General features: G+C 52.5%; 1 protein-coding gene across 3 annotated transcripts; it reads left to right on the top strand.

Annotated features, from left to right (window-relative positions):
* Positions 1-9,606: 9,606 nt before the first annotated feature.
* Amotl2 (angiomotin like 2) lies at positions 9,607-24,321 on the top strand. Of its 3 annotated transcripts, none has more exons than XM_021653249.2 (10): positions 9,607-9,758; positions 12,417-13,191; positions 15,587-15,881; positions 16,730-16,874; positions 17,152-17,244; positions 19,500-19,795; positions 20,227-20,537; positions 20,965-21,179; positions 21,721-21,897; positions 22,588-24,321. In XM_021653249.2, the coding sequence occupies exons 1-10, from the start codon at positions 9,752-9,754 to the stop codon at positions 22,644-22,646; spliced, it is 2,373 nt and encodes a 790-aa protein (XP_021508924.2). In that variant the 5' UTR covers positions 9,607-9,751; the 3' UTR covers positions 22,647-24,321. The 3 variants fall into 3 exon arrangements, with proteins under 3 accessions (XP_021508924.2, XP_021508925.2, XP_060241401.1); XM_021653250.2 differs by lacking the exon at positions 9,607-9,758 and adding an exon at positions 10,036-10,230; XM_060385418.1 differs by lacking the exon at positions 9,607-9,758 and adding an exon at positions 10,861-11,032.
* Positions 24,322-24,719: the final 398 nt, after the last annotated feature.

The following is a 24,719-nucleotide window of genomic DNA, read 5'->3' as shown; positions in this document are numbered from 1 at the left end:
TATTATCAGCCTCGGCCTCCTCTGTGCCTGCTTCACCAGAGACTGGATGCTTCATCATCATCATCATCACCTGTATTTGGGGTTGGGACCTATGCATGTGACGTGGGGTGTGTGTGGAGGTTAGAGGACAACTCTGGGGAATCAATTCTTTCCTTCTAGCATGTGTGCCCCGGGATGGAACTCAAGTCATCAAGCTTGATAGTAGGAGCCTTTCCCTGCTGAGCCATCCCACTGGACCAGAGGCTGGACTCTGCTCTTTCAGCTGTTGCAGGTAAATTGTTTTTGGATTATGTGTTAGCCACTCTCACCTGCTCCCCTCCCCACTTTGAGATGCTACATTGTTTTACTAAAACATGCAGTAGGGTGGTAGAAAACTGTGGGTTTGGGTTCTGGGACCCAAACCTTACTTTGTAGCCTTGACCTAGTTGCTCCACCTCTCTGTGTTTCCTTTTGCTCAGCTGAAAAAATTGGAATACCTAATAATGGTTTATTCACACTCCCCACCCCCTGGCCCACCTCCTCACCCCCTGTGCATTTTCCAAGAAGATTTATCTCCCACCCCCATCATTCCCACCCACCCTGCCCTTTCTTTTCCACTTTCAGGAGCCTGGGTTTAAATGACAAGCTCAAAGTTCCCCCTCTGCCCCTTCTTGGATATTGTGGTGGTAGGGGTGTGAGTGGCGTACCAGGTGTGGGGTCTGTGGGGTCGTTGATGGCTTCTGAGAAGCCAGCTGCTGGCTGTCACCACTCCTTGACCTCCCAAGCTTCTCAGACTCATAAGTGACACTTTGTATTCTTAGCTTATTTATTCTTGGAGAGGTTAAGTCGTGGGTCACTTGTCCAAGGTTGCCCAGAGAGCAAGCAGTCCATCTATCTTTAAACAAAACAAAACAACCAAGACAGTCAGGAAAATGGCTCAGCAAGTAAGGGCACCTGGCAACAAGCCAGATATCCTGAGTTCCATTCCCAAGATCCACATGGAAGAAGAAGAGAACTGATTCCCACAGACTGTCTTCTGCTCTCCAGCCCTGAACTGTGGTGCATAAGTATTCGTGTGCAAACATGAACGCAGGCACACACACACACTAAGTAATAAACTAATCATTTTTTAATTTGATTTTTTGAGATAGGGTTCCTTCGTGCAGCCCTGGCTGTCCTAGAACTAGCTCTGTAGACCAGGCTGGTCTTGAATTCTACCTCTGTCTCCTGAATACAAGGATTAAAGAAACTTGCCACCACATTGGGTTCCAAAAATACCAGATATACATATAGTACACACATACAGACAGGCGAAACAGACAAACAGCCATACATAAAGTAAAATAATAAATAAATCTTTAAAAAGAGAAAGAATGCTCTTTCTGGGTATATGCCTCTAATTCCAATACTTAGGAAGCTGAGACAGGCAGATCTCTATGAGTTCAAGGCCAGCCAGGTCTGCATAGTGAGACCCCATCTCAAACAAACAAACAAACAAACAAACAAAAACAACCCTCTTCCTTTATTGGAATATGGTTATAAAATTCTATGCAATCGCCAAAAGTTCACCAAGCCCTACACTAAAAAGTCAAATGTCATTATTTCATAAAAGTACGTGCTTTTATATTAAATTCTATGATATCAGAAATGCAGTGATATCACAGATATCACAAATGTCAAACATCACATAAAGGTCTGTCTGTCCTCACTCCCTTCCCCTCTCCTATGTCACGCACTCTTCTTCTCTGACCTTCCAGGGATAATCCCCCTGTTCCTCTTCCAGATCAATTTCTCTGTTGAAGGGCCAGATTATGAATCATTTCCATTGGTACCTTTCATTTTGAGTATAGTGTGGCTTTGAGAGAATATCTGCCAAAAAAGGAGTTGGGACCCATCATGTCTTCTGCAGAGTTTAGCCAAGGCCCAGACTTCCTGTGGGGACCACAGTTCACTGCCCTCTCTGGAACTATCTTGAATTCTTTACTATGAACATGGGGGGAGGGTGTTTGTTTGCTTGCTTGTTTGTTTTTGAGACAGGGTTTCTCTGTGTAGCTCCAGCTGTCCTAGAACTTACTCTATACACTAGGCTGGCCTCGAACTCACGGCCTCCCAAATGCTGAGATTAAAGGTGTGTGCCGCCTCCACCCAGGGATGATAGCTGCTGTACTCTAAATCACCCTCTCCCTAATTTCCCTTTAGGTTAGTCTCATTTCTTTCCACAGCTCCTCACGAATGTGGCTTCCTTTCCTGCAGGCACCTACAGTCTCTTCACACAGGCTGGTGTTCCTCTGAGTCTTTCAGGGCGGCATGCTGACTGTGGCATCTCCCTGGTGTGTTCTTTCTACCAGTGCACACTCACCACACCTGGAGAGCCTCCACACAAAGCCAGGCCTTGTCTTGTCTCCCAAGAGACTCCAGCCCCAGCCCAGCTGGGCTAAACAACAGAACTCTTCCAAAGACGCTGAAAGAGGCTCAGCCCTCAGGAGGTGGCCACGGAATGCAGACAGCCTGAGGGAAGCAACCGCCTCTTCACACATGTGCTCTGATTACCCAGGAGGATCAGCTTGCCCTGCAAGAGAAGGGATATTTGCAGGCAGTGTCAGAAGCTCCCTGAGTTGCAGGTTCAGCCCTGGGCTTCAAAACTCTTAGGCCTGACTGAATCTTTCTTTCCAGGGTCATGTCTTTGGCTTCGGAATCCTGGACACCCTGAGTGAGTACCTTGCCTGGGTGGTTCTGAACTTTACAGAAACATCTCATTCTCAGGCCTGTCCTTGGCAGATGGATGGGAACCAGTCCACACATGGAAAGCAAGCTCTGAGGTAGCAGAACCAGCCCAACCACCCTGAGCTTGCCAGCTTTCTGTCCTGACAAGGCCTGGAATGAGCAAGCACAGTAGGCAAAACCAAAAGGAGGATGCCTGGGAAGAGAGAGCAGCGCCTTCACCTAGCCCCATCCCAAGCAGAGAACAGGACTAACGAACCCTGCCCTCAGCCAAAGAAGGCCCGACAATCCTCTCTAGACCAGTATATAGAACATCCTGGAAAGCAGGAAGTGGCTCCCACTTTCTCTCCGCTGTTGGGTGTCCGGGGAGGACAAGGTGCTAACTCAGCAAAGCCTCAGACAATCTCAGGAAATGGAGGCGCCGGGTGCTAGGAAGGGGCAGGGGGTGAAGGGAGGCTGCAAACAGGAAAGCTGATCAAGCTCTCCAAGGTGTAGGAGGTGCCCTCCTTCCGGTGTAGAGAGGCAGATAGATGTCTCAGCCATGTCACCCTGAATTGCTACAGAGTTAGCAATCTGGAGAGACTGGGGTGGTGAGGGTTGCCTGGCATCACTCCCCTTCAGCTTTCTCCCAGCCTGCTCCCACATGCATGAGCCCAGTCCCCACACCTGTCAGCTCAGTTTCCACAAGAAAGATTTGAAGCTTACTGCCTTCACCAAGCACTCAGGAGAAATGACCTGTGTGTTCTATTGGTTGAGTCACCAAGCAAAACCACAGCCTCATTCTGTGCTTTTTCTACAAGACTCACTGCCTGGACATAAGGCTTCCATCACTGCTAAACCCATCATGCTTTTGTGTGTGTGTACATGCGTGCATGTGTTCATGTCCGCGCTCGTGTGTGTGTGTGTGTGTGTGTGTGTGTGTGTGCATGTGACTGACAAGCCCCTAAGATACATTTGTTTTCCGCCCACCCCTCATCCCAGTTACCCTGCCAGGCTTTTACATGGGTGCTGGGGGATCTGAACTTAAGTAATAATGCTTTTGTGGCAAGACTTTACCTACTAAGCCATCTCCCAGCCCCTAAATGCCTTCCTCTTAAAGAGGATCAGACAGCCAGGAATCAAAGTTATTTGAGGGAAACTGTAACCATGAAAAATAGAAAGCCAAACAAACAGTGAACTCCAAGGAGACACAGACACTGTGGAGGCCAGGAAAAACGGAGGATTTCTACAAGATGGTTTCCTCCCAGAGGACTAAAAAAGACAAGTTATGAAACAAGAAGACGTTAGAAAAAGAAATATTCCTAAAAATGTAAGGTACTAGCAAAATATAGAAAGGTTGAAGTGAAAGGGAAGAAGAAGAAGAAGAAAAAAAAAACTTCTAAAAAAAGAAAGATACCAGGATAGGAAAAAAAAAAAAAAGTCAAAAGTGGACAGTCACTTTTGGAAGTTTTGACGTCCAAATTACTGAACTCCCGGAAGGAAAAAGAAAGCAACACAACCAACCCTATGTGGTGGCTTGTGACTATAATACTATCACTAGGGGAGGCAGAGGCAGGAGGATCTCTGAGTTCAAAGCCAGCCTGCTCTACATTTCAAGTTTCAAGCCAGCTAAGAGCCAGAGAGTGAGACCCTGCCTCAAAAAAAGGAAAGAAAGAGATGAAGGCGGTAAAGAGGAAGAAGAAGGAGGAAAAGGGGGAGGAGAAGAAACCTCTATGAGACAATCCCAAATTTCTTAGAGACTTGAAGTGCCCTATGAAAGAGGCAAATTAAGGACTAGAACAAAAAATAGACAGGAAGACATTCCAGACGTATTCCAGGACACTAGACATGCAGAGAAATCCCAAAAGCTTCCAGGGAAAGATAGGTCATTTAACATGCAGGGATCTGCGTCCAGCATCACGGTTTTTTCTCAGTGCAGCAATGGAAGAAAAATGACAGTAAAGTGCTCTTTCTAAATACAGAGGGAAGATGCTTTCCAACCTAGACTGCAATACCCAGCGAAGCCTTGGGTGTGACGACTGCATGAGAATAGAATGAAGACCCAGAAGAGGAGATTCTGCCGTTCAGAGAACTTGCTGAACTTGGAGAGGGCCTGAATTTGATTCCCAGCACACATCATGAAACAGCTCACAACTGGCCTGAAACTCCAGCTCCAGGGGATCCAATGCTGACTTCGAAAGCAGGGCACATGGCACACACACATACATAAAGAGAAATGCACTTACTTGTGTATGTTATACATACGGCTGCCGTGGTTTGAGCAAAAATGGCCCCCATAGACTCACATGTGAATACTTAGGGAGTGGCATTAGAAGGTACGCCCTGGTTGGGGGAAGTGTGTTGCTGGGGGTGGGCCTTCGGTTCTATTTTATTGTTGTTGTTTTAATTTGGTTTTTTGGTTTTTCGAGACAAGCTTTCTTTGTGTAACAGCCCTGGCTGTCCTAGGATTCTCTTTGTAAACCACACTGGCCTTGAACTCACGAAGATCCACTTGCCTCTGCCCCCCAAGTCTGCTGCTACCACCACCCAGGGGCTTTGGGGTTTCATATGCCCAAGCCAGGCCCTGTGGCTCTCTCCTGCTGCTTGCGGATCCAGATGTAGAACTCTCAGGTCCTTCTCCCGAATCATGTCTGTTTGCATGCCTCCATGCTTCCCACCATGATGACAACAGACTAAACCCCTGAACCTGTAAGTCAGCCCCAGTTAAATGTTTGCCTTTATAAGAGTCGCCACTGTGACGGTGTCTCTTCACAGCAATAGAAACCCTAAGGCAGTTGCTTTGCCTGTGTGTAAGTCTACTTATGAGCCTGGTCCCTGGAGAGGCCAGAAGAGGGCGTCGGGTCTCCTTGAATTAGAGTTACACACGGTTATGATGTGCCTCGTGGGTGCTGGAAATAGAATCCCAATCTTTAGGAATAGCAGCCAAGTGATTAAAAAAAAATGTGCTCTGAGTCAAGAACAGCTCCTTTAAAATTTGTTTTAAATTTGTAGGATCCCATTGTTAAGGATCCTACAAGACAGCAAACCTAGAAGGAACGCAAAGAGTTCGAGAAACACAGGGCAAAGAGAAGTAAATTAAGGGAAACCCTGAAATAAAGATGGAGGCGGAAATCTCCTACTGTTGGCTGGAACCACTGCCTACAGTCTCCAGGGAGTGCGCCATCACGATGGAGCAGGATTGACTGTGAAGAGGCAAAGCTTTGAAACCTCAAAACCTGCCCATACTTCCTCCACTAAGGCCACACCTCCTAAACCCATCCAAACAGCACTACCAGACTGTGGACCAAGTTTTTAAACACGTGAGCCCATGGGGTCCATTCACATTCAAATCATCACAGTTGGAAACTCCTTTAGCTCCTACAGGGTCTCTCAGTGAGTGCCTGGTCACCTATGTGAAATGTGTGACCGGAACAGATACCTGGAAGGGTGAACAGGTAGCTGTGGCTGGGTATTTCCTAATCATCAGAGCTCCTTGTCTTAAAGGCTGTGTTCCTCTGAAGACCATGTGAAAGCCCAAGAGAGGCTGAGATGGGAGGAAAAGTCAAAAACACAACATAAGCTATTAGGGTGCTTATTCAAAGGTCTGGATGCTGGGAATGGTGGCATACCAGTTAATCCCAGTACTCAGCTCCCCGAGGCAGAAGTCAGTAGATCTCTGTGAGTTTGAAGCCCGCTTAGACCAGCTGGAGCAACATGGTGAGACTGTTTTTTTGTTTGGTTGGTTGTTTTTGTTTTTGTTTTACTCTGAGAGATATCTATCCCTGAAGGAAACCTCGTCCCAAATGCTACCCTATCCCCAATACCCTACCCCAGCTCAAGATCCACCCTTGGAGCACATACCCCAACAGTGGAGATGCCTAACACTAGGGGGCAGTCTTCCACCACATTGACTGCCCCCCACCACCACCACGCACCAGGAAAGGGAAAGGGAGACCCGTTTCTATAAAGGCTGAAAACCCAGGACCTCCCCATATTGGATGCCGCCTCTTGTCAAAACTAGAGGGCCGGCCCTCCAGGCATCAATGGCTCCTCCACTAAATGAGTACTTAACCATTCTTAGTTTCACAGAAAAGGGAGGTGTCGGGTGCTCAATTAACCTGCCTTAGTGCGTTGGCCTGAAGGTGGCAGCTCTGGGCTCCCTTCCCCTTCCTCCGTGACAGCTATCTAGAGAAGAAACTGCCGTTTCTTCCTGGGTGTCAGCATCCATTAGACATGTCTTCCACGAAGAACCAGGCTCATGGATGGTCTGGGCACTCGTGGACCCCCAGAGAAGGGGAAGGTAACAGAGCGGTGGCAAAGCTTCCCCCTTCTTACCATTTTCACGGATGACCTACCGCTGTGCCATCACTGTATGGAAGACCCACGGAGGATGGCCAGAGACTCAAGGAGTTCACGCAGCCTGGAAAGTCTGGCTCCTTCGATTTCAGGAAAGCCCCTCAGTACCTTTCCCAGACAAGGAGCCTTAGTTCACAAATGCTCCATCTTTTGAGAGTTTAACGCGGAGGACACAGCCCCTTCCAAGCAAACCTGAGACTGTTGGTCTGAGGCCTGGGAACAAAAGGAGGAGGAGGGGACAGGGCTGAAAGGCTGAGCTTGGGGAATAAAATCGGCAAGCAGTGGTAGCAGGAGGGGTGGAAAGACATGAGGGTGAGCAGAGAACAGAAAAGGTCGGTATTTTCATCTCCCTGGCATTAACAACAACTCTGCTGTTGATTTGTTTTTCCTGTTCCCATAACCTGTCTAGTAGAGTGTCAAGGGAAGCTGGGAAGGGGAATTTCACAACTAGCCGTTTTCCTTTGATGTCGCCACCGGAGCCAAGAGTCCCTCCTCCATCAATCGAGCATTTGGGAAGTAAGGAAGACATTCTCTTCTTAGTTGCTCCGGGCAGGGGGCTCCACTGAGGATCTGCCCTCATATTGCAGCAGGGGGCTGGGAGATGCGGCTACCTGATCCAGATGAGGAGGGAGGAGGGTGTGAGTATCTGAACAATTTGCTGAACCCAGAACACACCTCTTTGGCAGCCCCACACCTGTGAGCTGGGCTCTCCAGAGCAATGGCTTTCTCTGAGAACTGGGTCAGCTTTGCAGATTTCCTGGGCAAGGTTCCAAACCCAGCCAAGTCACAGAGTCATCAGGGAAGAATCATTACCTTCAGGGGGTGGAGGGGGTAAGGGAGAGAGAGACAAAGGTGAGTTGGGAAGCCGCCGGCTCCCTACTTGAGTCTCTTTGGCCCTGTTCTCAGCAAAGACTGATATGCAAGAGGGCTGGCTAGCCCAGTGCCCACCTCTGAAAATGCTCTGAGATGAAGCCCCCTTCTCTCACTCCAGCACCCTGCAGAGCCAGGTGTGGCTACCAGCTCAGGCAGATTCCACTGAGGCCCCAGGCCTGGCTGTGCCTGAGAGGCCCCACCCTCTGTCCTTCTTGCAAAGAAGAGAAAAAATGTGTATAAATTCCACTTGGGAATCCCTCTCCCCACTCTGTCCCTCTGGGCTACCTATGGAAACTGACGTGGGACTTGTCTTGGTCTGAAGCAGGCTTGCCCACTCCCAAAATGTACCTCTGGACTCTAGCTGCCTTAGCCTGGCCCCTTTCCCCAACTATGCCAGGAATGCTTGTTTGTCAAACGTCTTGTCCGGCGCCCCTTCAAGCACCAGTGAACCACAGGACTGCGCCATAGGGCCTTTCCCCTGGTTTTGTAACCCAGCACGTGTGCCCGCACCTACTCTCATGGGTGCCTCTCACCAAGGGTTTCCAAGAATGCTGTCCATGAAGTGAGGGCACCTGGGAACCTCTCCTATCGTCTTTGTCATAAGGCTCCCACCTACAGCAGCTGGGGGCAGGGGGCGTCAATGGTGTGCGGGCCACAGCTTCTCTTGGTAAGGTGGCCTTTAGCTTGGCACGTTTGTCATTTGTCTCTTTGGCCTCGGACACAATCCGATTCTGAAACGCAATGTTTAGATTTCAAGTAAAACACATACACATCCTCAGAAAAGGCAGGGAGGGCTGTTGGCCATTTAGGACTCCACACTTTCAAAGCGGAGCTTGATGAAGAACTGGCCATGTCCCTGGCTATTGAGCTGGAAAGGTTTCTTGTCTCTGGTCCCCTCCTGCAAACTTGGGAACTGAGAGCGTTGTGCTGAGGGAAGCAGGGGAGGACCAGCCCATCCAACAGCGGAAATCAGCCCTGATTCTAGGTGGATGGCTCTGAGGAACGAATGCGACCTGGAACCCTTACCCGAGGAGGGAGGAAAAGGGGAGTCAAAGCGGCCTTGCTTGTGGAGTTTGGGGGGCCGGGAGGTAGAAGGAGGATCCAAGAGACATACAGAGGAGAAGATTCCACGCCGAGGTAGAACAGCAGGAGCCAGAGAAAAGGACAGGAAAGAAGGCTGGCCGCGTGTAGGAGAGCTGGAAAAGATACTGGAATTGGGGACAGGTAGGAGGAAGCAGAGACTCTCTGGGCCTGCCCTGTCCGGTTAGGGAACCTGGATTCCGGTGACGAAGAAAAGAGACCAGGCTTCATCAGCTTCTTTCTGTGTGACCCTAGGTAAGTTGCTTAAACTCTCTGAGCCTCGGTTTCCTACTTGCTACAGAGATGATGAAAGAAGAACACCATCGGAGGGTGACTGGAATCAGATGGCCCAGTAAACAGCAAGAGGTGACCCGCCGCTGTGTGCTTGGCTTAAAGCGGAGCGGAGCCGGGGAGGAGTTGGACCCGATGCCTAGTGGAGGGTGGTTCATTTGGGTAGTGGGTCAAATCCACCAGATTTTCAGCCCAGATTCACACTTCCTACAGAGGCAGGATCTGAAAGAGCTGGCGAAGGTGTTTGTAAACAATAAAAGTGCAATTCAAAGTTTGCCGCTGGGGGGTGAAATAGTAGGAGTTGAGAAAGAGGCCGCGCAGCTGCCGGCCAGGAATCTGTTCTCCTGCAGCACGGTCAAAGCTGGGCGTGTGTGGACTGCCTTGCTGCCCTCCCGCCATCTCCTTAACGGCAGAGACCCCTCCCGCAGCCACCAGAGGGGCGTGAGAGGCATATCCCTCGGTGGACGTAGGGATGACGGGTGAGAACCGGACGGGGACAGCGGTGGGGAGATCCTTGAGCCGAGTTGGTTAAGACACCCCCCAGCCCCCACCCCAAACAGCTAGGATGGCAAGACACGGGGCAGGGAATGCGGTACGGTCGTCAGAGCCCAGGGTGGCAAGGGGACAAGGCTGAGGCCAGGCCAGAGGCCAGCCGCAGCGCCGCCTCCCGAGAGGAAGGCGGGGGCCGGGCCGGGGAGCGGGGAGGAGGCGGAGGGAGGAGGAGGGCGGCGCGCTGAGAGGTTATTTGTGGTTCGCTTTGATCCCGAGGGGGAACCTGAAACTCTCACATTCCTGGCATAGCAGCCGCCTCCAGCGCGGGCTGACCCAGGAGCTGCGCACTGGGGCGCGAGCGGGCAGAGCGCCGGCGCCACCGACCAGTGCGCACCTCCGTTGCAGACCGTGCCTAAGCCGAACCGGGTCTGCGCGCGCCGGCAGCCGCGGGCCGCAGCGGTAAGAAACGTGCCCCGGCGCTCCCGGCAAGCGCGCGAGGCCCGCGGGGGGACGCTTCCCAGCGACACCCCGACATCGCGATTTAGCCCCGGCCTTTTCTAGAAATAGGAACTGGGGTGAACAAGCCTTCCCCGGGAGCGGGGAAGGGGGGAGACGGTGCACCTTTTCGAGGACCGATCTTGGGCGTCTTATCTAGCCCGGGCTGCTCGCGCTTTGGGGGAGGAGAGGGGCGTGAGGACACGACTCTCCGACCTACTGGGGCTGAAGGAGGGAGAGAGAGGATCGGTGCTGGCGAGTGTGGGTATCGCGTCTGGGGCCAATGGAAAGCGGCTGTGGGCAAGGTCTTGGTGAATGCAGGGTCCCGGTAGCTGCCTTTGTCTAGATTGGGCATACAGGTGGCTTTTACCCTCAGCAAGCTCCAGAATTCCTCTTTGTCTTCCTTGGAAAATCCTCTCCGGAGCCACGAACTGGCTCTCACTTAGAAAGAATGCAGCCTGCTGTCCAGTCCGGTGACGTCAGCGCTGGAGTATTTGGAAAACAAAGAGGGCTAGGGAGAGAGGCGGACCCGCGTTGCTTAAAGACCTCGCGGTTGCGGGCCCTGCTGGCCCAGGGCACTCGGGCAGCCACCGGTGCTACTGGTCCTGCTCGGTCGGGGTGGGCGTCGCGGAACCCCGGCCTGGCTGCCTTGGAATTGGTTCCTTTCGCTAGGGAGAGCCCAGGCCAAGGCCAGAGAACTCGTGTTTGCTTAGAAAGGCGGTTTTCAGAGTGCAGCGCGCCAGAGCAGCCCAGGTGCAACGCCCGGGTGAGGAAGCTGGCTTTTTAGTAACGGCTCGACCGTAGGTGTTTGGAAGATGGTGCATCTAGGGGATTAGATTGGGACTTGTGCGATGAAAGGCCTTGGAAATGTTCCGTGCTCTGGGAGCCTGGCTAGCAGTTGGCGCGCCTGGAATCTGTCGGGAAGGCTCTGCATTCCTTCTAGCCGCTCCCGGATCCTCCGTAGCGGAGACAGTGATTAATTTGGGAAATGCCGTGTTTAAAAAGCTGCGTGTTGCGAACAGACTCCTCGAGTCTTACACATTGTAGAGTGCAGTAGGGGGAGGCTTAGGTCCCAGGAAGCATGGGTGCATTGCATGTCCTCAGGGTTCATTCCCTTACCCCCAGCTCTGCCAACATAGCTTTCCCAAACTGAGGCAGGACACCGGGGCTAGCTAGCATCGTGGCACAGAAGGGGGCCACGTTTCCCCACCCTCCCCGTTCCCCGTCTTTCCCCTCACTTCGTTTCCCCATCAGTTGGCTCAGGTGGTGCTTACTAATGTCAACAGAGATGCAGAGGGACCGTCCCCTGTGTACCTAGGGTCCAGGGTTAAGAGCTTTTCTAATCGAGGGTGTGTCGCTGGTTCCGATTGCTGCAAGCACCTCTCTGCCTCCTCACAAAAACATTGTCCTGTTGTTACCTTTCCAGCTGCGCTTTGCCAATTCACACGCAGCTTCTCCTGCCTGCTCGCCTTGCCGAATGACTACTAGGGTCATCCATGACAAGGAGACTCGGGTTTATTTTATTGGCAGCCTTTGAAGAAGCTGAGCTCAGGGTCAGGTTCCAGGAAGAGAAGTGGGTGGGGGTGGGGTGTTGTACTTACTACCTGTGGCTCAAGCATCCTTATCCTGAAGAGTCAGTGGAGGTCATTTGCGGAGGGCTTATTTCTACTGGGCTGCATTCCTTCTTTACCACCTGCTGGGCAGAGAACTGCGCCCTATTCTGCTGAGTCGTTGAATTCAATGGAGGCCTGTCTTAAGAGTCGCTTGTGTGGCTGACTACAGGGGACGGTGATCCCTATTAGAAAAACCTTCTTGGTTTCTTCCTGTTGTATTTCTGTAGGATCACTTAAGTCTCCATATATTGTCATTGTGATGATAAGCATTTGCCAAGGATTTATAGTTTCAACCCCTAGAGGCACACTGTGTGTATATGTATGTGTGTGTGTGTATGTATATATACATGTAAGTGGACAAACTGAGGATCAGAGGCTCGGTAACCAAACAATTAATAGAAGGCCACATTGACACTTGCATGGGGGCCTGTGGAAAATCACCTGCCTATCCGACCTCCTCTTTCAACCGTAGTGTTTTGGCAAGTGCCGCCTTCCTCCTATGTGCTTCCATTGATTGCTGTTCTTTCTGTGTCTTAGGTGCTCTGGGACCAGGTGCCTGCTGGCCATTGTCTAGGCAGGTGTGTGCAAGCCAGAGAAGCATGAGGACACTGGAAGACTCCTCAGGGACAGTCCTGCACCGCCTCATCCAGGAGCAGCTGCGCTACGGCAACCTGACAGAGACTCGCACATTGCTGGCCATCCAGCAGCAGGCCCTGCGGGGTGGGGCTGGAGCTGGGGGCACAGGGAGCCCCCAGGCCTCTCCGGAGATCGGAGCACCTGAGGACAGTCAGGTGCTACAGCAGGCCACCAGGCAGGAGCCCCAGGGCCAGGAGCATCAGGGCGGAGAGACCCACCCAGCAGAGAACAGGCTGTACCGGCTGTGCCCACAGCCCAGCAAGGGAGAAGAGCTACCCACCTATGAGGAGGCCAAAGCCCATTCACAGTACTATGCAGCGCAGCAGGCCGGGTCCCGAGATCCTAGAGGGGCGTCAGGAGGCAGCAGGCGACAGGATGAGGCTCTGCGGGAGCTGAGGCACGGCCACGTCCGCTCCCTGAGTGAACGGCTTCTGCAGTTGTCCCTGGAAAGAAATGGTGCTCGAGTGCCCAGCCACATGAGCTCTTCCCACAGCTTCCCTCAGCTGGCCCGAAGCCAGCAGGGTCTCCAGCCCCGAGGACCCCCAGCTGAGGGTCCTGAGCCCCGTGGGCCCCCACCTCAGTACCCACACGCCGTAATGGCTCATGAGACCTCTGCCATCACTGACCCAAGATACCGTCCCCGAAGCAGCCCACACTTCCAGCATGCGGAAGTCAGGTAACTAACAACCCCTCCCTGGATCTCTTCTGATTCAGTCTCCCAGGAGTCTCCCAACTTGCACAGTGGCAACCCCACTGCTTCCCCACCAGCTCCTGGGGCTGTCTGATCTAGATCTGTTCTCCTCCTGTCTTGAAAAGAGAGAGCTAGGGCCTGGAGGATAGGGGGGACTTAGCTGACTCAGTCGTGGTAGCACATAACCGTAATCCTAACACTTTAGCAGGGAATCACAAGTTGACCGCCAGCCAGGGCTACGTAGCAAGACTGTCTAAAACAAAAAAGAAACTGACATCATTGCTTTAACTCAAAATATAGCTGGCATTGTCTATAGCATTCAAGTAAGTAGGGCTCCCAGGGGATGTGAACAGGGTTTAAGGGTGAGAGGTTTTTATTGTTTTGTTTTGTTTTTAGAAAGAACTAAGGAAAGACAATAGGAATCCTTCCCAAATGGCTCCCAAGTCAAGTAGGCCAAAGGTGGGACTTCCTGAAGGCTTTTTAAGAAAAGTGGACATTGTTGTTGTCATTTGGAAGTGTTGCTAATGAGGCTGGAAGAACTAGGTGGTCACTTAATCCACTTAACCTGTCACTGTTGCCTTGTCTACCAGTTAATTACTTGTTATGTTTTCCCTTGTACTTTCATCTTGAGGGGATTCTAGGCCTAGATGAGCCTTTTTTTTTTTTTCTTGTTGGACCAGGGCAGTGACTTGGCTTGCCTGAGTATGAAGTCTTAGTGTGGATGTGTTGCAGGGGTGGGTGATGTGATGGACTCTTTAAAAGGGAGGTACAGCACAATAACCAGCCTTAGAGAATGGGTTATGAGAGCTAGGGTGGACACACGGAACCCAGTGAGTGCAATCAGGAAGCTAGATGGTTGCAAGGTTCCTAGAAATGAGGGGGCTGCCTTAGTCATCGTGATTGAGCCCTGAACCTTTCCCAGGGAAACAGGCTTCTTGGAGCCCCCACCTGGAGGACCCAAGAATTTGCAAACTCTATGGGTCGAAGGTCAAAGTCTGGCTCACTTCATGCTTGCTGAATCTTTGTCATTCGATTTCCCACCAATTGGTTTTTCTTTACTCTGGACAAGAGTGGTGTCCCTGGTCTGGAGGGACCAGGGGATGGAGCCTCGTGGGTTTACTCTAGCCTGCACACCCCAAGACATCCATCTTATCTCCCTTCTCAGGGCTGGTCCGGAAGAGTTTCTTCTTTTGGACCAGCCCTGTTGAACCCTGCCAGGAAAAGATAATATCCAGGCAAGGAAGTGGACTGTTTGCAGGAGAACAAAAAGATGGGGAGGAGGGGAGTGGGAAATGGAAGAACCAGGAGCAGGGAAAGCAAGCTTGAAAGGAAAGGAGTAGCCATTCTTACTTGGGGCTAAATCATTCTCAAAGAATGTCAATCCTGTCTGTCTGGCCGGTGCGGGTAGGAGGTGGAGGGAAAACTACACTATTCTAAAGCCACCCTGAGTGTGACCATACTTAACAGCAAGGGAGAGTTTAGTCAGTCCAGCGGCAGCCCTCTGCCCTGCTCTCCCTGGAGCTAATGGTAGAAAAACACAATGGGGGCCTTTCCTCAGCTGACTAGATGAGGAAGAGTTGTTCGGGACTGAGTCAAGGGTTCAAAAGCCACAGGTCGGAGGGGTGATCTTGAACACTGGGGATGGGGGAAGGAGTGTGGTAGACTCTTCTCTAGGATTTAGGAAATTCTTAGTACAGAGGAGAGGACAGTTGTGACACTTGGAATCACAAGGGCCCTCTGACTACCCATCATGCCTCACTCTGCTCTCTTGACATAGAGCCCAAGGATGCGTTACATCTATGCCAGAGGCCAGTAGAACACGGTCTTGAGCGCCGCTACTGAGCTAATCCAGAGGTGGCCTCTTGTTTTTTATAAACTGAGGTGCCTGCCAGTGGAGACAGGTGCTACACAGTCATAGGTGTGTCTGTCATCTGCCTGCCATTCTGTCAGACCTCACTTTCGTGACCAGAGACCCTTTTGATTTAGCAAAGATGACACTGGGCAGCCAAGGCACTGATTGGGTGAAGGCCCAGCAGCTGGGGCTGAACTCTGCACCCCCGTTTCTCAGGCTGAACTCAGGCTTATTTAAGCGGTACTTCCTTAGGAAGGCCCAGGGTTACTTGGGCTGATCCGTGAGGCCTTGGTAACTGTGGGGCAGCTGTGAACAGAACAAACACCTGGATATAGTGCAGTGGCATCTCACACTTGTCCTGCTCTCTGTCTCAAGCAGATACCTTGTGACATAAGCCCTCCCCACTGATGGCTGCCTAACATTGGGGGTGTGTGGGGAGGGAGGGGCGCAGTCATTGACAATAATAGCCTCTGTGTATGTGTGTGTGAGAGAGAGTCAGTCTCTGAGCTTCCGCCTCTTCTTTTCCAGGATCCTGCAGGCCCAGGTACCGCCGGTGTTCCTTCAGCAGCAGCAATACCAGTACCTGCAGCAGCCCCAGGAGCACTCCGCACCCCTCCATCCAGCTGCTCTAGGCCATGGTCCCCCAAGCTCCTTCAGCCCACCCGCAGTGGAGGGACCACCAAGTGCCCAGGCCACCTCGGGCAGCGCCCACCTGGCTCAGGTGGAGAGTGTACTGAGGGAGAACGCCAGGCTGCAGCGGGACAACGAGAGGCTGCAGAGAGAGCTGGAGAGCACTGCCGAGAAGGCCAGCCGCATAGAAAAGGTGGGGGCTCCCAGGGCACTCCTGGGGGGTGGCCAGTGCAGAGGGAGGTCGGGGAGCAGGAAAGCCTATCAGGCTGCCTATCTGTCCCCCCTGCCCCCACCACACACACACCCCAGGCTGACTCCAGACAGCTGAGGAACAGCCGAGAGGCTTGCCCTGGTGTGTTGAGCAGTTGCTGGCCAGTGGTGGTTAGAAAGAACTCATTCACTAGCTCCCTGCACACTTGTACCCTCGCCCTGCACACACAACCCCCCGCCGCCGACTTTGGACACCTCCCACAGAGAACCCTTTGTGCACCCACACAACAGCCAGTCTGTTCCAGGCCAGCCCTGGCCAAAGAGAAAGCCCCTCCTCTTAGCGAAAAGAAAAAGGCAACGTGTTGGCAAAGCGAGCCAGCTAGGAGCACGTGTAAGACCTGTGGCTTCCAAGTGGGAGGGGCAGCCACATGGTCTGGGCGGAGGCAGCTCAGGCTGGGGTCCGGCGCCACCCCCCTCCCTTCCTCCGTGAAGCCTGGCCAGTTGTGTACTAAGGTTCCGCTTTAGCAATACCCTCAGGCCTTCCAGTACTGTTTATGTGCAATGTTCCCGATAGGCTGAACCACCTATGTGCATCCCTGGTCCTTTGCCAGACGATGCCAGGCAGACATGAAGTGCTGCTTGTAAACAGTGGGCATGGGCAGGCTGTGGGCAGGCCCCTTGAAGAACATCTAGCCCAGGTTCCAGGCAGCAGCCAGCCCTTCCTCGGGAACAGCCGGCGTGGCAGTCTGGCCCACCTACGAGGTTGCAGGCCTCTCTCCCTGCATGACAGGGACTCTTTCTGTCATTCACTTTGTTGTCTGTCTTCTACAGCTGGAAAATGAAATTCAGCGTCTCTCTGAGGCCCACGAGAGCCTGATGAGGACCTCTTCCAAGCGTGAGGCCCTGGAGAAGACTATGAGGAACAAGATGGACAGTGAGATGAGGCGGTTGCAGGACTTCAACCGTGATCTTCGAGGTGAGAAACAGGCGCGTGGGTCGGGGAGTTGAGGGCACCTGCGGGACTTTGGGGGCTCTGTTTTAGAGGGTGTAGGGGGGGGTTCAGAATCTCTGATCTGTGCTGAATAGGCCCTCACTAATTAATCCCCATCGTTGGGCCCTGGTCTGAGCCGGAACTTCCCTCTAAGCCCATCCCCAGCATGGGGGGTGCAGGCTTCCAGTTAGGACCCCAGGGTGAACCCCAGGTTGGCAGCATCCCTTGATACTGAAATATCTTTTCTCCTTATTTGAAACAGAGAGATTGGAATCTGCAAACCGCCACCTGGCAAGCAAGACACAGGAAGCCCAGGCGGGCAGTCAGGACATGGTGGCCAAGCTGCTTGCTCAGAGTGAGTAGGGGACCTGCTCAGAAACCTGGCTGAGTGTACTGGCAGTAAAACCACTGTAACACACGCACACTCCACTCCCCTGGAGGTTTATCTCGCTTTCTTACAGAGTAGTACTTCAGGGACAGGTTCACTGAATGGCTGCTGTGGGGAGGGTTGATTTTTATAGGGACTAAGAGACAGTGATTGGCTGAGCAGCATTGACTCTCAGCGCAGCACTAGTCTGTCCTACAGGGAAGCCATGACAGCTCTGGCAATAGTTAAATGGAGGCCAGCGGGGGATCTTCAGCGTTTCCTAGGAATTCCAGGCAGCAGGAAGGCTGGGAATACAAGAAGCTGGTGGAGGATCCTGGGATAGTCACAGATGGGGTTAGTCAACAGTCTAGAGGAGGCATTCAGAAATTTTCTCTTTAAACAGGGAGGTCCAGGGATCCTGGAGGCTCTATAGACAGATCCATTTGCTCCTTCCTTAGTGGAACTGAGCTAAGCACCTGGCCAGTGTTGGGCAGAGGGTGGGAATTCACACAGAAAATGGCAGGGAGGTGAGATAAGCTTAGGGCAGGAGCACCCGGGTTCCCACAGATTCAAGGGAAAAGGTGTTCATGATCCCTTAGATTGGTGATTAGGAAGCCCCTGGTGGCCTGGGGAAAATCCGTGGGAACAGCAGAAGCATGGCTCCAGGGGAGAAAGTATCAAAAACTGAGGGGGAATGGCAGACTTGTAAGTAAGAAGGCTTTTAGGAAGGAAATGTGTGAGAGTGTTTTGTTAAGGGGAAGATGGCTTCTGGCTGGCAGTGCACCCTTCTTCCTTCAAGGACTTAGAACTAGAATGCTCGGAGTGCTTACCAATAAGCCTTTGGCAGAAAATGGGTTCAGATTGGGCAAGACTTGGACTATCCACTACTACCTTTCAAAATGAAGTGACAGTGGTTAAAGGTCTCTGGAACAGAGGTGAAGGGAAGGAGGTGTGTCCCCCAGGAGTTGCCCTTGGGAGTCTGCAGAAGACCTACTGCTAGGGGAAGATAGATTTGGGGGTGGTCTGGTGGGAAGGGTGGCTTTTGGGCCCGGGCTCTGGCAAAGAAAGGAAGTCTTAGGAGGGTTTCTGGAAGCCTGCAGAGGGGGAGGGGGGGCAGAAGCAGCCGGGAGGCGTTTCCGCTCCCCGGGGAGCGAGCTAGCGCCAGGCTGTTCTTGGCTTCTTGCTGGAGCCATTAATCTCGCAGCCGCGGGTGACCTGGATGCCTGGCATTCCAGAGCCGCTGGGCTGTTCCGCTCCCGGCCCGTCCCCCTCCGTTCCCTCCCGTGTGTGCCTGACAGTGGCGCCCTTCGGCCGCGGCGGCGCCCAGCCCGGCTTTGGAAGGAGAGAGGGTGAACACAAAGGGAGGCTGGAACCTGAATGTGGGAGCCTGCTAAGCAGGCTCAGCGCCCCCTCCCCCCCCCCACTCCCCAAGGTGTCTTAAAGGTTGTGCATGCAAAAACCTGGATCCCCAGGCCCAGTTCTTTTTTTCCTGTGACCGGCATTCTAAAGGGCTGAGCTTGACCCTTTTTTGTAGAGGGTACAGGATCCTCCTCCTCCCCGCCCCCAAGCACAAGCTCCTCCCCCTTTTGAAAGTCATAGCAGCCTTCAGCTCTGCCTGTATTGTCTGTTTGGGGCCTTCAGGTGCTCACTGTGAGGCCTGCCTCCTAGCCCTGCCCCTTTTTGATAGGTGTCAGTTGTGGACTGAGATAGAGGTCTCTATTCCTAGTACTGCTAGCTCTGGAGTGAGGCCTGGGTGTTACTCAGACACTAGGCTGTAGGGCTCTGTGAACCCACCTGAGAAAGGATAGTGTTCCTGAGTCCAAACCTGGCTTCTTCCCTCCACCCCACTCACCAATTGGTAAGCCAGCTGAGTATGAACAGTCAAATTAAAGTGGTATTGAATTGCCCGGTCTTTTCCAAGAGCTTGGTAGCCAAGTGTTACTTGCTAGTTACTATTTTGGGTAATGTAGAACAGTCTGCTGTAGTCAGATCCCACTGTTGAAGATACGTTCCACAGTTTGAGCACTGTCCAGCTGCGAGGCCAATTTAGCTTAGTTGTTAGCAGCACGGGTCACAAAGTTAAGGCTCTGACGTTTCCTTTTAACCTGCATCTCGCCGAAATACAACACATAACGCCCAGGAATTTCCAGAGGATAGAGCAGTTGTCAGCACGGAGCCCAGTAGTGGGTAAGGGGTGGCTGGCCGTCGTCGCTGACCGCTCTCCCATAATGTCTCCCCAACAGGCTACGAGCAGCAGCAAGAGCAGGAGAAGCGGGAGCGGGAGATGGCGCTGCTGCGTGGTGCCATCGAGGACCAGCGGCGGCGCGCGGAGCTGCTGGAGCAGGCTTTGGGCAATGCCCAGAGCCGCGCTGCCCGGGCTGAAGAGGAGCTGCGCAAGAAGCAGGCCTACGTGGAGAAAGTGGAGCGGCTGCAGCAGGCACTGGGGCAGCTGCAGGCCGCCTGTGAAAAGCGGGAGCAGCTGGAGCTGCGCCTGCGCACGCGCCTGGAGCAGGAACTCAAAGCCCTGCGTGCGCAGCAGGTGAGCCGGAAGACCTGCCAGGTGGCTGGCAGAGCTGGGCAGAGTCCAGGGGATCCCCGATCTCTAGTCTCTGTCCGCCTGGAAAGATGATTGCCACTTTGTCCCTCTCAGTCACCTTGTACAGGAAAAGGTCTGCTGGGAGCCCTACCTTGGCAGTAACAGAAATTTGGTAGCAGATAGTAGTCAGTAATGATGTTCTTGCAAGAGTGGACCACTCTCCTCTATCTTACCAGGATAAGAAGGAATGTGTCTAAGCCCGGAGTCTGTGCTTGGACATAAACATCTCTTGTATTTTCAAACCAGACAGAGCTCTGTCTTAGTCGCCCCGATGTGATTAGCATTAGCATTCCCACTTCAGAGAACTACTTTTCAGTCATGTGTCCCCCACAGCCCAGCCTTTACCCTTGACCATGATATTCTTTGCTCTCCAGAGACAGGCCGGCACCCTCCCTGCTGGTGGTGGCAGCAACGGTGGGTCCACTGAGCTCAGTGCCCTGCGACTGTCAGAACAACTGCGGGAGAAGGAAGAGCAGATCCTGGCTCTGGAGGCCGACATGACCAAGTGGGAGCAAAAATACCTGGAGGAACGGGCCATGAGGCAGTTTGCCATGGATGCAGCTGCCACTGCGGCCGCCCAGCGGGACACCACCCTCATCAGGCACTCGCCCCAGTCTTCGCCCAGCAGCAGCTTCAATGAGGGCCTGCTGGCGGGCAACCACAGGCACCAGGAGATGGAGAGCAGGTATTATGGGGTCAGGCAGGGGCAGCCGGGGTTGGGGGATGAGATGATGGTATCCAGTCTCTGTCCAGTCCCCTCATCTCTGGTAAACAGAACCCCACCCACAACCGCTCAGTATGTTTGGCATTCCAGAAATTATAAACAGTTGTTTCCCTAGTGAGTCCCTAGTGTGCATAGGCTGGAGGTGGGAATTACCATCCAAGCTCCAGCCACTGTTCCTTCTCTGTAAGGGGTCTTCAAGCCTGCTACTGGCACTAGGACCTGAGTGGGCTCAGAGGACATCAGTTACAGAGCATCAGGACTGTCCCTCGAAAGGGTCCTCCCTGCCTCAGAGAGGGATGGTTGTGTTGGTTTCTCCTGGCTTCTGTGAGGTGGGGAAAATGAAGGAGCTGAGTCTGTGGGTCTGACAGTGTGGCCTCCTCCCCTACAGGTTGAAGGTGCTCCACGCGCAGATCCTAGAGAAGGATGCGGTGATCAAGGTCCTTCAGCAGCGCTCCAGGAGAGACCCTGGCAAAGCCACCCAGGGCACCCTACGGCCCGCCAAATCCGTGCCATCCATCTTCGCGGCTGCAGTGGGGACTCAGGGCTGGCAAGGGCTATCATCCAGTGAGCGGCAAACTGATACACCTGCCAGGCTGACTGTCGGTACGAGGAGGCTTGCGGTGGGGTGGAGAGGAGACTGTCGGTACGAGGAGGCTTTTGCGGTGGGGTGGAGAGGAGTAGGAACTTTTGAATACACAGTACTGGACTCTCAGGATACACACAGGACCACTGAAACCAGGGCTTCCTGACCTGTCTGCTAGGGGACCTGGCTTAGCCTTTGGCTCCCACAACCCTGAAGCCCACAGAGGTTCCTGCTAGTACAAAGTGCATGCTGGACCCTCCCTCCCTCCCCCCCCCCCCACCCCAGGTGCTTACAGATAGATCTGGGGCAAGGTGCTGTGGTGCCTGAGCCTGAGCGAATCCTAAGAAATCCTAGATTCATCTACAAAGAAGGGGGACAAAACACTGACCCAACCTAACCTGACTCCGCTTGTTCCCACTTCAAAAGAGGGGCCTTTTATTTGACTAGACATCTTGCAAATTAGGAGCTACCCAGTTCACTTGAGTGTGCCTGGGATGCCTTTTATCGGGACCTCATCTCCTACATCGGTCCATATTCATCAGTGCCCTTTCATTCCTACAGACCATGTACCAGCAGAGGAGCCCCTGGCCACAGCCCCTCTCCCTGCCCACACCAAGCATGGGAGCAGAGATGGGAGTACCCAGACTGACGGCCCCGCAGACAGCACCTCTGCCTGCCTGGCCTCAGAACCTGACAGCCTCCTCGGGTGCAGCAGTAGCCAGAGGACAGCCTCTCTGGGTAAGCACCCCACTTTCCCTGGCCTGTGTGTTAGACGGGGGAGGAGGGGAAGTCCATTTCCCCCAAACTCCTCCACCATGGGAAACTCCACAGTGTGAACTGAGGGTTGCTGGAGGCGTAGGTCTGTCTCGATGGGAGAGAGACCGGTAATTCAGAAAGCAGGCAAGCCACCAGGAAGCACTGTGCCTCCCCCGGAGTTTTCCTCACATAGCCTCCTGCCAGACCAAACAAATACCTAAGATACTTGGGTGCTCAGTAAGTGACCCTGATGGTGATCTTGGGTTGGGAAGCTATTTGGAAGAGCCCAGAAAGGAGAAACTTTAGAGGAAGTCTTTTTCTACTCTGATTTCACATTCACCCTTGCATAGCTGCCTGTGTGTGCCCCATGATCTCAGAAAACCACAGGCATGACAAGAATGCTACAGCCAGCTTCTAACCCTGGGGCACCCCTCCACTGATCACTCTAGCCAGTTCAGACTCTAAACACAGGCATACTGACTTCCTCGGCGGTCTGGGCCCCAGCTGAGGGAAAGGAGCATGGCATTGTGCTTAGTTGAGGAAGTGAACAGGAACCGGCTTAGGGGAGGGAATCTGATGAATTCAGAAAGCTCCTGTCTTTGAAATGTGTTAGGAGCCGAAAAGAACATGTGGATAAAACTCACAGCAAAGACTTGTCTTGTGTTTCTCCAGACTCTGTAACTTCAACCAGAGTCCAGGATCTGTCAGACATGGTGGAAATACTGATCTGAAGGAAGGAGGAAGCGCCTCGGGGACCCTGAAACCTGGCCTCTCCCTGGCATTCCTGCGGTCATTTTCAAACGTTGCACCTCCAGCCATTGATGTTGTGGTGCGTGAAGCTCAGAGGAGCGCAACAGGGGAGCTAGAAAAGTCTGCACCCCCGGAAGACTGCTTCTTGGCCCATATTCCTCCCGTGCCCATGAGGAAGGTAGAGCCAGACTTCCCCTGCTGCCTGAGGTCTGTTGCTGGAGCAGAAAGGAGCTGAGCGCTGAGCCCCCTCCATCCTGCCAGTTTGTATTCAGGCACGAAGGGAAAGGAGAGCGGATTCTGATTCCCAAAGGATGGCTGGGTACCAACTGCTGGTCTGCTGGGATAATCAGGCCTGCCATGGTGTTCTGTGGCTAAGCATGGCCCCAGCCAACCCCGTCTGCTCTTCAGTTCCTCACTGCCTCCTTTAGATCAGTGAGACTTGAATCCCTCGCTTGGAGTAGGTTAGAGGCCGTTTGAGGGGCCTGCAGAACAGTGTGTCTTGTATATAGCTCTCTTTCCTTGGGAACAAAAGGCTGACTACGCATGCTGGTTCAGACTCTCCTGCCAGGGCTGTGCTGCCTGCCCCTGCTGCCACGGTTCCTGAAACATCTGACAGGTCGGCCAGGCGTCCTCTGCCTCCAGTTCTTGGCCGTGGATTTTGATACTGGTTGCCTTTCCGCCATTTTGAATCTCTGTGTTCAACGCCCATGGGACTCTTGTCACCAGCCTTTTTGAATGACTCTACAGCTCCTGTCCCTGGGGCGTCCTGTCGGTTTGGCTATAAACTGAGCCAGATATGATGAGCCACCACGAACGGACATCTGTCATGCCCAGCAACCAGGTTCTCTTGGAAGAAACTGGACACGAAGTTTGTTCTCAGAAATGTGTTAGTTCCCACCCGCAGGGACTGGGAAGAGGGAGCTATGCTGTTGAAAACCAATCAGTGAGCTTGAAAGACTTGATTCAGAGAATTTCCTCACTATGGTGCCCCCATCACCAAATGGCACCCACGAGGCTGGCTCCTCAAGCTTTGGTGCCCCAGCCCGGAAGCAGGGCCAGCCACTTGGAACTGGGTGAAGTCCATCGCATGGCAGCCTGCCAGCAGCAGTAACTTTGACTTCTGGTCTTAAAGCAACCCCCAGTCAGCTCAAAAAGCTGATGGGTGGGTTTCGGCTCTTTTGTGTTTTCTCCTTCAGTTGTTTTGTTTGTTTTTCTTTCACTGTTTTGAAGTTCTCTTTGTTGTTTCATTCCCATGGTTCTCTGAGTTTCCTTTTTAAACATTTGCATTTGCTGGGCAATTGCATATTTTTTTTTAATTCCCCTTCCCCTGTGTAAAGCTGAAAAATGCATCTGGTTCATGTGCATTGTTTACAAAGATAAAGGTTTAAAAAAGAGGGGGAAAAGGCAAAAAAAAATATTGTGAAAGGAAAAAAAAAACAACTTAATATATTTTGGATTAATATTTGGTATTTCTTTTAAAGTATTTTTTGTGCTGTGAACATTTTCTGCCAAAGACCATGACGTGTGTCTGTGTGTTTAAGTTATCATGAATATTTAAAGTGTAAACATGGCTGTTTTGTTACGCCACCCTGTACCAGGATTGCTGCTGCATTCCACCAGGTATGACAGTATTTTAATAAAAAAAGCTTATAAGGAGAGGTGTTTATCTGTCTGTTCATCCATCGTTTATGTCCAAGTCTGTGTTTACCTCTGCCTCACTAAAGGCACCGGGGTATGCCACCACCTCCAGCTACATGACTGGGAGAGAGGGTGAAGATTTTGAAGGGTCACCCATGTCCACTCTCTTCAAGGACATGTGACAAGTCCTACTAGAGGTTTTGTGAAGTGGTGTTAAAGACAAGTGTAAATGATGTGGCTACCCTTGCCTCCACGTGCATGCCACTTTCACAGAGACCATCTGTGAGGGTAGTGTTAGTATTTATTTAAAGATGATGACACATACACAACACATCTGATAGGAAAGAGTTTATTGGGTGGAGGTGGAAAGAGACATGGTGGGACCCCTCCAGGAGAGAAACAAGCTGAAAAAGTGC

This window comes from Meriones unguiculatus, chromosome 6, assembly GCF_030254825.1.
Source record: "Meriones unguiculatus strain TT.TT164.6M chromosome 6, Bangor_MerUng_6.1, whole genome shotgun sequence".
Taxonomy (NCBI): domain Eukaryota; kingdom Metazoa; phylum Chordata; class Mammalia; order Rodentia; family Muridae; genus Meriones; species Meriones unguiculatus.
Note: the sequence above shows the minus strand (reverse complement) of the source record. Positions and strands in the feature narration are given on the sequence as shown.